The following is a 13,960-nucleotide window of genomic DNA, read 5'->3' as shown; positions in this document are numbered from 1 at the left end:
CCCTGGATGCCTTTTACCTTTTGCTTCTTTAAAAACTTAATTGTAGATGCCTTAGTTTTAAAAATGTATATCTATACATTTTAAACTGAATTTAAACTGAAATGTTTTCATTGATATTACACATTTCATTAAAATAACATTTGATGCTTAAATGATTTTTAACTCATTAAATATTAACCAAGCAAACACTAAAAAGATACATTCACATGGGAGAAAAATATAAAATAATACACAGATGAAAGAACAATGGGAAAACATTATTTTACATACTCAACAAATTTTTTTAGCCACCTTTTATGTGTTACAAGATGTGGTAGGTACAAAGGATGTGAAGGAGGTGAGATAGGTTATGTCCTTATCCTCATGGATCTTACAAGCTAAGCATGTGGTCATCAGAGTCTGTGGTAGAATTAACTCCTCCTTTCTTCTTCAGCTACTCAAAGGCTTCTGCCTCACTAAAGTCACTGCAAATGCTGCTTGATGGCAATAGCTCCTTCTCTGTTGAAGTTTCTGAGTTCCTCCTGAATTGTTTTGTGAGATCACCCAGGTTGCAGTTCTGGCTATCTATGCCCCTCAGCCTCCTTTTCCTCCTAGCCATGGGGGCCAATAGTATTCTTCTGATCACCATCTGGCTGGAGGCCTCTCTGCACGAGCCCTTGTACTACCTGCTGGGTCTTCTTTCCTTGTTAGACATGGTGCTCTGCCTCACCGTCATCCCCAAGGTCCTGCTTATCTTCTGGTTTGATCTCAGGCCCATCAGCTTCTATGCCTGCTTCCTTCAGATGTACATCATGAATAGTTTTTTGGCCATGGAGTCTTGCACATTCATGGTCATGGCCTATGACCGCTATATAGCCATCTGCCATCCGCTGAGGTACCCATCCATTATTAATGATCAATTTGTAGTTAAGGCTACCATTTTTATTTTGGTTAGGAATATCCTTTTCACAGTGCCCATCCCCATTCTCTCAGCACAACTTTATTATTGTGGAAAAAATGTCATTGAGAACTGTATCTGTGCCAATATATCAGTCTCTGGGCTCTCCTGTGATGACATCACCATCAACCGTCTCTACCAATTTGCTGGAGGCTGGACTCTGCTAGGATCTGACCTCATCCTCATCTTCCTCTCCTACACTTTCATACTACGAGCTGTGCTGAGACTCAAGGCACAGGGTGCAGTGGCCAAAGCCCTAAGCACATGTACCTCCCACTTCATCCTTATCCTCTTCTTCAATACCATCCTTCTGGTCTTTGTCCTCACTCATGTGGCTAAGAAGAAGGTCTCCCCTGATGTGCCAGTCTTGCTCAATGTCCTTCATCATGTCATACCTGCAGCCCTCAACCCCATTGTTTATGGAGTGAGGACCCAGGAGATCAAGCAAGGAATCCAGAGGTTACTGAAGAAGAGATGGTAATAAGGACAACTGGATCTCTGTACTATTAAACGAGAATGATTTAAAAATCAGGCAATGGAAAATTGGGTTGAAACTCATAGTTCAGAGATATAAGTTCATGGAAAATGTAATTTTAATTATTTAAAAACATCTTGCCTCTATCATTTTCCTTAAATTCCAATGCTTCCTCCTAAAGTCTGTCATTCCTGTAACTTAAATTTTTTTCCAATTTTACAAACCTAAAATGTGAGGACTCACAAGGATGAATTTTATAGTGGAGAAGTAAATTCCAGTTAACATTGTATTTACTATTTCTGTACATAGATATAAATGTCTATGTCTGCAATTAATATTGTTGTTGGTGGTGTTAACCTAGTGCAGTTCTGAAAAGACCACAGTATTTTAAATGTCAGTCCTGACTAACGAAAAGTTTCTAAAGTCCATAATAAATTTTGTTCACTTTTTCTCCAACCAGGCCAATATTTTTTCTCTCATTCTTTTTTTTAATATCAGAAAAATAGTATCTATGGCAAAAAGTAGTAGTATGTAAGTAAAAACTATGTATAAAGTAAAAAATCTAACATGAAACTATACAAATCACAATTAGATACCTAAATACCAATGTAGCTTTAAAACATCATTTTAAAGGTATCAGGCTCTGGCTGGTGTGGCTTAGTTGGTTGGAGGGTCGTCCTGTAAGAGAACGATTGCAGGTTCAGTTCTTGGCCTGGGTACTTACCCAGTTTGCAGGTTTGATCCCTGGTCTGGGCATTTGTGATCCCCAGTTTGGGTGAGTATGGGGAGGCCACCAACTGGTGCTTCTCTCTCTCATTGATGTTCCTCTCTCTCCCTTCCTCTCTTTCTAAAAGCCATGAAAAAAAATGTCCTTGGGTGAGGATTAAAAAAATAAAAGTCAGAAGCATGAGATGAACTTGGCAAACACTAGCATGAGATTTTAACAAAAATATTCTAGAAAATTATAGACTGCTGGCTAAATAGTAGCAAGCATGCAAATAATCTGAATGACAATATTTAACTAGTTTGGTGTATGGATCTGTAGAACTCTTTACCCAGCAAATTGAAGACCTATATTACTTTCAAATTCACAAAAGCATTTGCAAATACTGATGTTATGCTAGTTCACAAAGTAATTTCAAAAAACCAGGGTCAAACAATACATTTTCTGAACATAGTGCAATTAAATGATAAATCAAATAAAACAAATAATTAAAATCGAACTATCTTGGACCTTTGAAAATAGCTGTTGTTGCCCTGGCTGGTGTAGCTCAGTGGATTGAGTGCGGGCCTGCCAACCAGAGGATGGCAGTTTAATTCCCAGTCAGGGCACATGCCTGGGTTGCAGGCCAGTTCCCAGTGGGGGACCCATGAGAGGCAACCATACATTGATATTCTCTCCCTCTCTCCTTCCCTTCCCCTCTAAAGATAAAAAAATAAAATCTTTAAAATTTTTTAAATAAAAAAATTTAAACAAAAAAAGCTGTTGTTGTACACATTGGTTTTCCTGTCTCCACTTGTGCCCTCCTAAAGTCTATCTATTGTTCTGGGAACAGACAGAGCAATCCTTTTCAATTTCAAAACCAATTAAGTCATTCTCACGGAAAACCAAAATTTTCTATTGGCTTTTTTACCACCACTAGACTTAAACTCAAACTCCTTACCATAAGACTACATGATCTGGTCTGCTAATAACTCTCCAATCTATGTTTCCTATCAGGTCCTCCCCACCCCAACCCAACGTTATTTCTATTCCAGGGACATTGACTACCTTCTTTTTAAAATATAATCTTTATTATATTTTTCCATTATCATTTAGTCCCCTTATATCCCCCTCCCCACAGCAATCATCTCACTGTTGTCCATGTGCATGACTCCTTTTTCCTTTTTGCTCGGTCCCTCCACCCCTTAACTCTCTCTTCCCCAACTAGCTGTCATCTGCTCTCCATCTATGAGTCTGTCTCTGTTTTGCTTTTTAGCTCGGTTTGTTCCTTAGGTTTCCCATGTACATGAAATTGTAGGGTATTTTTCTTTCTCTAATGGGCTTATTTCACTTAACATAATGTTCTCCAGGTCCATTCATACTGTTGCAAAAGGTAAAATTTTCTTCTTTTATATGGCCAAGTAGACTTCCATTGTGTAAATGTCCTATAGTTGTTTTATCCATGTCCAACTGTTGGTGGACACTTGGTTTGCTTCCATATCTTGTCAATTGTAAATAACACTGCAATGAACATAAAAATGCTTACATTTTTTTGAATTAGTGTTTTGGGTTCTTTTGGATATATTCCCAGAAGTAGGATTGCTGGGTCAAAAGGCAGATAAATTTTTAATTTTTGAGGTATTTCTGTACTACTTTCCACAGTGGCTGCACCTGTCTGCATTCCCAGCATCAGTGCAAAAAAATTCCTCTTACTTCATATCCTGGCCAACATTTGTTTTTTGATTTTTTGATAATAGCCATTCCGACAGGTGTGAGATGATATCCCATTGCGGTTTTTATTTGCATTTCTCTGATGACTAGTGATGTTGAACATCTTTTCATACATTTATTGGCTATTTGTATGTCCTCTTTTGAGAAGTGTCTGTTCAGGTCCTTTGTCCATTTTTTTAATTGTTTTTTTTTTTGGTGTTGAGTTTTGTATGTTCTTTATAATTTTGGATATTACCTGTTATCAGTTGTATTGACAAATATGTTCTCCCATTCTGTGAGTTGTGTTTTATTTTGCTGATGATTTCCTTTGCTGTAAAAATTTTTTAGTGTAATGAAGTCCCTTTGTTTGTTTTTTTTTTTGTTCATTTCCCTTGTGGGGAAGATATATCTGATAAAAAATTTCTATGGGCAATGTTCAAGATTTTCCTGCCTATCTTTTCTTCTAGGATATTTATGGTTTGGAGTTGAACATGTATGTGTTTGATCCATTTTGAAGTTTTGCTTGTGTGTGGTGTAAGAAGGTGATCTAGTTTCACTTTTCTGCATGTTTTTGTTCAGTTTCCCTAACACCATTTGTTGAATAGACTGTCTTTAGCTCATTGCATGTGCTGGTTTCCTCTGTCAAATATTTATTGACTCTAAAGGTGTGAGTTTATTTCTGAGATCTCTATTCTGTTCTGTTGATAACAATCTGTTTTTATACCAGTACCAGGCTGTTTTGATTACTATGGTCTTGTAGTATAGTTTGATGTTAGGTGGTATAATTCTTCCAACTGTGTTTCTTTTTCAGGATCACTATTACTATGCAGGACCTTTTGTAGTTCCGTACACATTTTGGAAACGTTTGTTCTACTTCTGAGAAATACACTATTGAAATCTTGATAGGAATTGCATTGAATGTATAGATTGCTTTGGGCAGTATGGACATTTTAATGATGTTAATTCATCCTACCCATGAACATGGTATGTGCTTCCTCTTATTTGTATTTTCTTTAATTTCTTTTTTCAGCGTCTTAGAATTTTCCAAATACAGGTCTTTTGCATCCCTGGTTGGGTTTATTTTTAGGTATTTTATCCTTTTTGAAGTAACTGTGAATGGGATTGTTTTCCTAATTTACCTTTCTGGTAGTTAATTTTTTGCATATAAAATGCAACTGATTTATGAATATTAATTTTGTATGCTGCTATTTGGCTGAATTCATTTGTCAGTTCTAGTAGTATCTTGGTGGAATCTTTGGGATTCTTTATGTGCACTATCATGTCATCTGCAAATACAGACAGTTTTACTTCTTCCTTTCCAATTTGGATGCCTTTGATTTCCTCTTCTTGTCTGATTGTTGTGGCTAGGACTTCCAGTACTCTGTTGAATAAGAGAGGTGGAAGTAAACATCCCTGTCCTATTCCTGATCTTAAGGGGAATATTTATATTTTTGCCCATTGAGGCTGAAGCCAGTAGTGGGTTTGTCATATATAGCCTTTATTATGTTTAGGTATGTTTCCTCTACTCCCACTTTGCTGAGAGTTTTTATCATAAATGGGTGCTGAATTTTATCAAAAGCTTTTTCTGCATCTATTGATATGATCATGTGGTTTTTATCCTTTTTTTTATGTTGTGAATCACATTTATTGATTTGCAAATGTTGTACCATCCTTGCAATCCCAGAATAAATCCCATTTGATTATGCTGTATGATCTTTTTGATGCATTGCTATATTCAGTTTGCTAATATTTTGTTGAGGATTTTAGCATCTATATTCATCAGTGATATTGGCTTATACTTTTTCTCTGCAGTGTCTTTGTCTGGTTTTGGAACTAGGATAATGTTGGACTCATAAAATGAGGTTGGGAGCCTTTCCTCCTCTAGAATTCTATGAAGTAGTTTGAGAAGAAGTGTTAGTTCTTCTCGGAATGTTTGGTGAAAGTCACCTGTGAAGCCATCTGGTCCAAGGGCTTTGTTTGCTGGGAATTTTTTATTACTGCTTCAATTTCATTAAATGTAATCTTTGTATTCAGCTTCTCTTATTCTTCCTTTTTATTTTTAGAAGATTATATGTCTCTAGGAATTTATCCATTTCATCCAGGCTTTCCAGTTTGTTGGCATACAATTGTTCATAATATTTTTTCCAACCTTTTGTATTTCTTTGGTGTCAGTTGTTAGATATCCTGTTTCATTTCTGATTTTATTTATTTGGGCCATTTCTCTTTTTTTTTTCCTTGATGAGTGTGGTTAAAGTTTTGTCAGTATGGTTTGTCTTTTCAAATAAGCAACTTTTGCACTGATTGATCTTTTGTATCATTTTATTAGATTCCATTTCACTTGTTTCTCCTCTGATCTTAACTATTTCCTTCCATCTACTCAAATTGAGCTTTGTTTGTTCTTTTTCAAGTTCCTTTAAGTATGAAGTTATATTGTTTATTTAAGCTGCTGCTGCTTCTTCTTTTTTTCGGTTAAAGATAGGCCTGTAATGCTATGAATTTCTCTCTTAGGATTGTTTTTCCAGTCCCACAGATTTTGAATTGTTGTGTCCACATTTTCATATGTTTGAAAGTATATTTAGATTTCTTCCTTGATCTTGTTATTAACCCATTCATTGTTTAATAATATGTTAGCTTCTATGTCATTGTATGTTTTTCTTTGTTCATTTTGTGATTGATTTCTGGTTTCATAGCATTGTGGTCAAAGAAGATGCTTGATATGATTTCAATCTTCTTAAATTTATTGAGACTTATTTTGTGCCTCAGCATGTGGTCTATCCTAGAAAGCGTTTAATGTGCCCTTGAAAAGTATGTATATTCTGCTGCCTGGGGTGAAATGCTCTGAAGATGTCAATTAAAGCCATTGGATCTAGTGTGTTGTTTAAGGCCTCTGTCTCCTTGTTGGTTTTCTGCCTGGAAGATCTACCCACTGAAGTGTTCAAATGCCAACTATGAGTGTATTTCTGTTGATCTCTCCTTTTATGTCCATCAAGATTTGCTTTACATACTTAGATGCTTCTATGTTGGATGCGTAAATGTTTACTAGGGTTATATCCTCTTGTTGGATTGTTCCCTTTATCATTATGTAGTGTACTTCTTTGTCTCTTACTGTAGCCTTAGTTTTAAAGTCTATTTTGTTGGCCAAAAGTACTGCTACCCTAGGTTTTTTTGTGTGTTTTCCATCTGCATGAAATATCTTTTTCCATCCCTAAACTTTTAGTCTGTGTTTATCTTTTGATCTGAAATGGGTTTCTTGGAGGCAGGATATATATGAGTCTTTTCTTATCCATTCAGCAACCCTACGTTTTTTGGTTGGAGCATTTAAGCCACTTACATTTAAGGTGATTATTGATAGATATGTATGTAGTGCCATTTTATTGTTAGACTCTTTTCCTCTGTTTCCCCTCCCCCTCCCCCTTCTCTTTCTTCTTAAAGCGAGCCCTTTAACATTTATTCCTGAACTGGTTTGGTGTTAACAAAGTCCTTTAGATTTTCTTGCCTGGGAAGCTTCTTATTCCTCCTTCAACTTAAAACAGTAGTCTTGCTGGGTAAAGTAGCCTTGGTGAAAGCCTCCTTGCTTTTCACCACCTTGAATATTTAATGTTACTCCTTTCTGGCCTAAAATGTTTCTGATGAGCAATCAGGTGAGAGACTAATTGGTGCTACCTTGTAGGTAACTACCTGCTTTTCTTCTGAGGCTATTAGGATTGTCTCCTTATCTTTAAGCCTTGCAGTTTTAATTATCATGTGTTCCACTGTAGGCCTCTTGGGGTTCAACTTGTTTGAGACTATCTGAGCTTCCTGGACTTGTTCGACCTTCCTTCACCAGATTTGGGAAGTTTTTGGTTATTATTTCCTCAAAAAGGTTCTCAGTCCCTTGCTCACTCTCTTCCTTCTGGTATTCCCATGATGCAGATATTGTTATGTTTCATGTTGCCCAAGCTGTTTCTTAAGTGCTTAATTTTTTTAAGTTCTTTTTTTCTTTTTGCTGCTCTGCCTGATTGTTTTTTCTACCTTGTCTTCCAAAGCTCTGATTTAGTTCTCTGCTTCATCTAATGAAGCAGTACTGTTTATTCCTTCCAATGTATTATTTATCTCAGATATTGCATTCTTTATTTATGAATAATCATTTTTTAAGGTTTTAATGTATTTTTTCATGCTTTTGAGTATCCTTATAATCATTACTCTAGATTCTCTATCTGGTAAATTGCTTACTTTCATTTCATTTAGTTCTGGGAAATTCTCTGGTTCTTTCATTTGGGGTCTATGTCTTTGTCTTTCCATTTTGGCTGCATTTTTGTGTTTTCCATCTAAGATGTTAAATTAATCAGTCATTAATCTAATTAGTTGTTAATCTTACCAATCTATAATCAGTGGTCAGGCTTAAGCACCAAAGAGCAGGGCAGAGTAATTCCTGTGGGTAATTGCTATTGCTTCCCCTCAGGTTAATGCCATTCAGAGAGGAGTGCTCTGCCTGAGAGAGACGTCTCTTGCAGTTTAGGGAATGACTCAGTATATGGATTCTGGTGGGCATTCCCTCAGTTCTCTCTCCAGAGTCACCAACCCCAGATTCTATGCAAGCATCTCTAGTTCACTTTGCCTTCCCTTTGCTCATATCTAGGGTAAATAGTTGCAAACAAAATTTTGTTGTTTGGCCCTTTAAAAGGCTTTCTGTGTCTTCAATTGTCTTGCCCTGGCTGACAGATGCCTGGTGCTTTTCACAGCTGTACATTATCGGGGTTCATTTTTGGCTCTGGTGCTGTAAGTTAGGGAATCCTTCTTGGGGTTTGGACAGCACATGTGGTGGATTCTGACCAGCAGAATCCATGTGTGTTGTGGCTGCTGGTGAACAAATACACACAAACTACAGAAGTCCTGTGGAGAAAAAGGGACAGCATGGCCACTCTCTGAGAGAGAGAGAGAGGGCAAGAGGGCCAGAGCCCTCAGTCCCTGCCTGGACAGGCTTTTATTGCTTCTCTGGGTGCATTACATGGAGGGTAGTCCTCATTTACTATGCACAGGGGATTACCTTTTACAGATAACAAAGGAAAGAATGTTGCTAATTACTTCAAAGAGAAGGATGTTGCAGATCAAGGGGAAAAGTGGTTGAACCGGTTACGGTTACACTCAGTACTTGGGAGGTTTAGCACAGACTTTAGGAAGTTGCAGTAAGCCCTTTTTGCCTCAATTCAGGGTGAGGGAGTTTTAGCAAAAGCAAGCCTCATAGGCGCTTAGGTACAATGCAGGCCTGATTCCGCATGGGAAAACCTCTTGAAGGCGTGGTCCTGTATGCCAACATGCACCCCACTGGCTTTCCACGTGAGGGCTGAGGTACATTTCCATGGCCGGCAAAACAGTTCCCCACACCCACATTTCTCAGGGGGAAGCTGTCAGCCTCTGACACTTCAGCTGCCACCTGTGGGATCCCAGCTAGCCCTCTGGCATCTCCTCCACATTCCTTACCAGTCATGTTGTGCCGAAGTGTTTTTTTCTGTTTGACTCTGTTTGCAGGGTTTCTCTCCAGTTAGTGTTTTCAGTTGGTTATTTAAGATGATTTCTCTACAATTTAGTTGTAATTCCAGATTGGTCTTGGGAGGAGGTTAGTGTAGCTTCTACTCACTCCTCCACCATCTTGGATATTTTTCTCCTATTCTTGATTAAAAAAAAAGCTGTGTCTTGTCAGGTGCAACCCTGAAAAGGGTAGAGCTCTTGCAAGAATTGCTAACATGTGGGAAAATGAGCTTTGCTGGGTTTAGGGGAAGGAGTTATTATATAAAGTCTGTTCCTTAATGTCTTCATACCATTTTCTGTGTTTGAATCCTCACTTTTGGAATTTATGATGACTCAGTTTATGATGCGTATGTAGGGCTCTGCTTTGGTGTGTTAATATGTTACAGTATTGGAAGATGTTCCAGCAATGACACTGAAATGTACTAGTAAGAAAAGAAATCAATTTTGATATTTTGATGGTCTTTAGTCTCATAACCACTGAACAAAGCATAGAAGAGTATACTTTAAACAGATCAGTGATTTATCTAATATTTTATCTCAGGCTAAATGACCTGGACTTTGGGAACTATACTGATAGTGTATTTTGATGAATTTCCTTTTGGGGTCAGAAGGCAGGAACCTATAACTTTGGGTCTAGTAAGACTTTCCCTGGATAAAATTGTTATTTTCTACATCAGTAATTCTCAGGAACATGCCCATCCTAAACACAAGATGAAGACTCAAATAGTATAACTTAGATTTTTCTGAGGCATATGTTTTGTCTATTGGTGCCTACTGGCTATTGCACCAAGAAGTAAACATACATGGAGCTATCTCATTAAGAAGGACCATAGCTTATTCGGGGAATGCACATTTGGGCTTGAACCTGTACATAATGAGAATGTATAAATGATCTTTCAGGTGTGCTTGGATTTTGTCCTGTGAACAAAATAATAAATTGTAATATTTGAAAGTTAACTTTGATAAAATGTTCAAATTTCCCATTTAGTTTCACCTGTAATGAGAGAACATGGGAAGAATCTATGCCTGTGCTTAAAGCGAAAAATTATGGTTCAGATCTAATGACACAAGCAGATTCAAAGTAAAAGGTTAGAAAAAGATGTTTCATGAAAATGAAAATGAAAAAAAATCTTGGGTAGTAATACTTATATCAGACAAAATTGACTTTAAAACAAAGGCTACAGTGAGAAAAGAAGGACCAAGCATGCAATTCCACTTCTGGTTATTTGTCCAACAAAACCCAAAACATTAATTTGAATAGATATATGCATCCATATGTTCACTGCAGCACTATTTGCAATAACCAAGATATGGAAGAAACACAAATGTCCATCAATAAATGAGTGGATAAAGAAGAAGTGGTACATTTACATAGGAATGTGACTCAGCCATAGAAAATAATGAAATCTTGCTATCTACAACAACAAGGATGGATAGAAGATATTGTGCTAAGTTAAATAAGTCAGACATACAAAGACATATACCATATCATTTCATTTTTATGTGGAATTTAGAAAACTAAATAAATGAACAAGCAGAACAAAATATTTTGACAGTTACCAGATGGGAGGGGGATTAAAGGCTGGGCGTAAAAGGGGAAGGGATTAACAAGTACACATTGATAGTTATGGAATAATCATGGTGATGTAATTATCAGCAATGACAGGACTGAGGCTTATGATGAGCTATATATGTAATATATAGTCGATATATTGCAATAATGATGTACAATATCAGATGGGTACTATGTTTATTGGAGTGATTATGTCAGTAGGTTATATAAATGTCCAATCACTATGTTGTACCCATGAAACTCATAAAATATTGTATTTAAGGTATAATTGAAAAAAGTTATTTTTTAAAAAATAAATGAGAGACTCAATGTGAGTGGTGCCTTGAGTCAAGACAAGGTTTTATAGACTTTAAAACTAAAAATATATTTTAAAGTGTTCACTGTCTTCACATAACAGATGAGGACTTTGAAATTCATTGAGGCTGCTGACTTGTTCCATGTCATGCGTCTTATTTGTGGTTGTGCAAGGCCCAGACTGCAGAACTTCTAACTCACCTTCTCAGGCTTCTGCTCTTTTTTTCAAGTCAGTTCTTATATTACTTGTACTTTGTTTCTTTATACTTCCTTTTATGTAGAAGAAAACATTCCTTCAACATTAAGGGGTCTAGATTGCTTTATATTCTATCTAAACAACATATGAGTTTCCTGATGATTGAAAATTTGTTCTGTATTTTTTTTTACCTCAAATTCTAACAAAGTTCCTGTACCAGGGTGAATTATGACTTCTTTGCATCAAAATAATGAGAAAGCAGAATATAAAATATTAGAAAACAGAGTGAAAAGGTTAAAATGGCAAAACTCTCGTTGGTTATGCATGTCAAGAAGATCCAAAGTCCTGCAGTGACAGGACTGAGGCTGATGATGAGCTATATATCCAAAAACATGTTACTTTAATTAGCTTTTATTAGTGGCTAATAAATACTGGTAACATTACAGTGAGTAATGGTTGTTCATGTTAAGAGATTAAGTGTAAATGTTATCTTAAACAGGTTTTACAATTTTATAATCAGTATTTAAAATTGCTGATTTTAATGTTTAAAACAATTTAGAGAAAGCATGAGATATATAGAATGCTTTATTATCTAACATTCAAAGAGAAACACAGGGAATCTGGTCCCTGAAACTAGGAAGTGACTAACCAGATGTGGTTAAAATGAAGGATTTATTGGTAATTTTAACATTACCAGAAATTTAAGTCTCATCTCTTATCACTGTTAGTGCATCAGACAAATGTCTAAAATGATATTTCAACTGACATTGGTGATTGACCTAAGAATACATTTCAGTATTTTCACAGGGCATGGCAGTGGCCCTGTACACTAAATTTTGGGAACATTTTTTTCATTTATCTACTATGTATTCAATGCCTGATATGTGCCAGATATATCAGGATCTAAGAATTGAGGATATGGTTGTGAGCAAAAAAAGAGAAGATACTTGCAACTCTGGTACCTTTTAAAGGGAATTCAATTAAAGGGAAATTTAATTATTAAATAGGAAAACAAATAGAAAAAAAGAAAAAGATCACATAATGTGTTTGATCTATAACAGGAAAAAAGTCTGTTTTGGATGTAATTATTGGGGAGGTGCTCTTTATAGGGGTAATTTGTGAATTGCTATTATGAATGCTGAGAGGTTAATCATTTGAGCATACAGGGTAACACTTTTCAATCAGGTGGAGCAGTAAGTACAAAGTCCTAAGTTGAGGACAAACAGAAATGTGGACATTCCTGTGGTGGGTGGGAAACAGCCGCAGGGAAGGTAAGGCAGAAGTCCGGGGCAGTGGCTGCTGGGGAGATCTGACTGCAGGCAGCAAAACCTCAGTTTCAAATCAGGCAAAGAACTGGCTATCATACTAGAACTGACAGAGGACTGGAGGTAATGTAGAGTAAAGAAGGGAAACTCAGGTCAGAACCAATGCAGAAACTGAATCTTACAAAGTAGAGTTACAAAAGAAAAGGCTGGAGTTTAAAACCCAGAACCTATCGTCATGATGTTACTAGAGAAGAAATGATACAACACAGAGATGTTATATCTTTGCTAAGTTTAATTGGAATGATGCTCCACACTAAAGCATTGTCTTCAAATATTGAATGATTACATAATTGCATCTGCATTACTCCTAGATTGATGCCACTGGGGGCAGATCTGAGCCAAATGGTAGAAGATCATTGAAGCTGGCTGGGGCAGCTAGCTGTAAATCAAGGAGAGCTAAAACAATTACCCTTCCTGAGATACTTTACCAGGGAGTCAAAGGTCTGGGATAAAGCAGGGGTGGGGTGGGGCAAGTTCAGCATAGTTAATGATGGATGTCACGTTTTCTTTCTATTGCCTAAATATTTAATAACACCTTCATGTATTCACCTTTTTGTTTTTATGGAGGTGTAATTAACATAAAACTACCTTAGTTTTAGGTGTGGCAACATAATGACTAGATAGTTATATATATTGTGAAATAATCACCACAATAATACTAGTTAACATCCATCAGCATACATGGTTACAAAATAGCAAACTATTTTTCTTATGGGAACTTTTAAGATCCACTCTCTTGGCAGCTATCAAATAGGCAATGCAGTTTTATTAACAATAGTCACCATACTGCACATTACATCCCCATGTTTTATTTTTTTAATAATTCAAAATTTGTATCTTTTGACCGTTTTTACTCATTTTGCCCCCCTCTTCCCCCTCCCTGTGCCTCTGGCAATCACCAGTCTAATTTGTTCTCTGTATCTGCGAGCTCAGCTGTTGTTTTCTTTTGCTTTTTAGATTCCACATATAAGTGAGATTATATGGTATTTGTCTTGATCTGATTTATTTCACTTCTTTTTAATTGAATTTATTGGGGTGAGATTGGCTAACAAAGCCATACAGGTTTCAAGTGTACAACTCAGTAAAACATCCCTGCATCAGGTGCCCATCATCCCAAGCAAAGTCTCTTTCCACCTCTGTTTCCCACCCCATTTGCTCATCTCCACCTGGCCAAAAAACACATGTAGACATCACACCTTGACTTATTTTACTTAACAAAATGCCCGCAAGGTCCTTCGA

The 13,960-nt window shown here is 36.7% G+C and overlaps 1 protein-coding gene across 1 annotated transcript; it reads left to right on the top strand.

Annotated features, from left to right (window-relative positions):
* Nucleotides 1–470: 470 nt before the first annotated feature.
* LOC118990825 (olfactory receptor 56A3) lies at nucleotides 471–1,479 on the top strand. The gene has a single exon (XM_037051617.1). It carries the CDS (start codon nucleotides 471–473, stop codon nucleotides 1,416–1,418), a length of 948 nt encoding a protein of 315 aa, XP_036907512.1. The 3' UTR covers nucleotides 1,419–1,479.
* The last annotated feature ends 12,481 nt before the right edge of the window (nucleotides 1,480–13,960 follow it).

This window comes from Sturnira hondurensis, unplaced genomic scaffold (genome assembly GCF_014824575.4).
Source record: "Sturnira hondurensis isolate 20B ecotype Veracruz unplaced genomic scaffold, ASM1482457v3 Scaffold0007378, whole genome shotgun sequence".
Lineage (NCBI taxonomy): Eukaryota > Metazoa > Chordata > Mammalia > Chiroptera > Phyllostomidae > Sturnira > Sturnira hondurensis.
The sequence above is the reverse complement of the archived record's forward strand: the minus strand, read 5'-3'. Positions and strand labels throughout refer to the sequence as shown.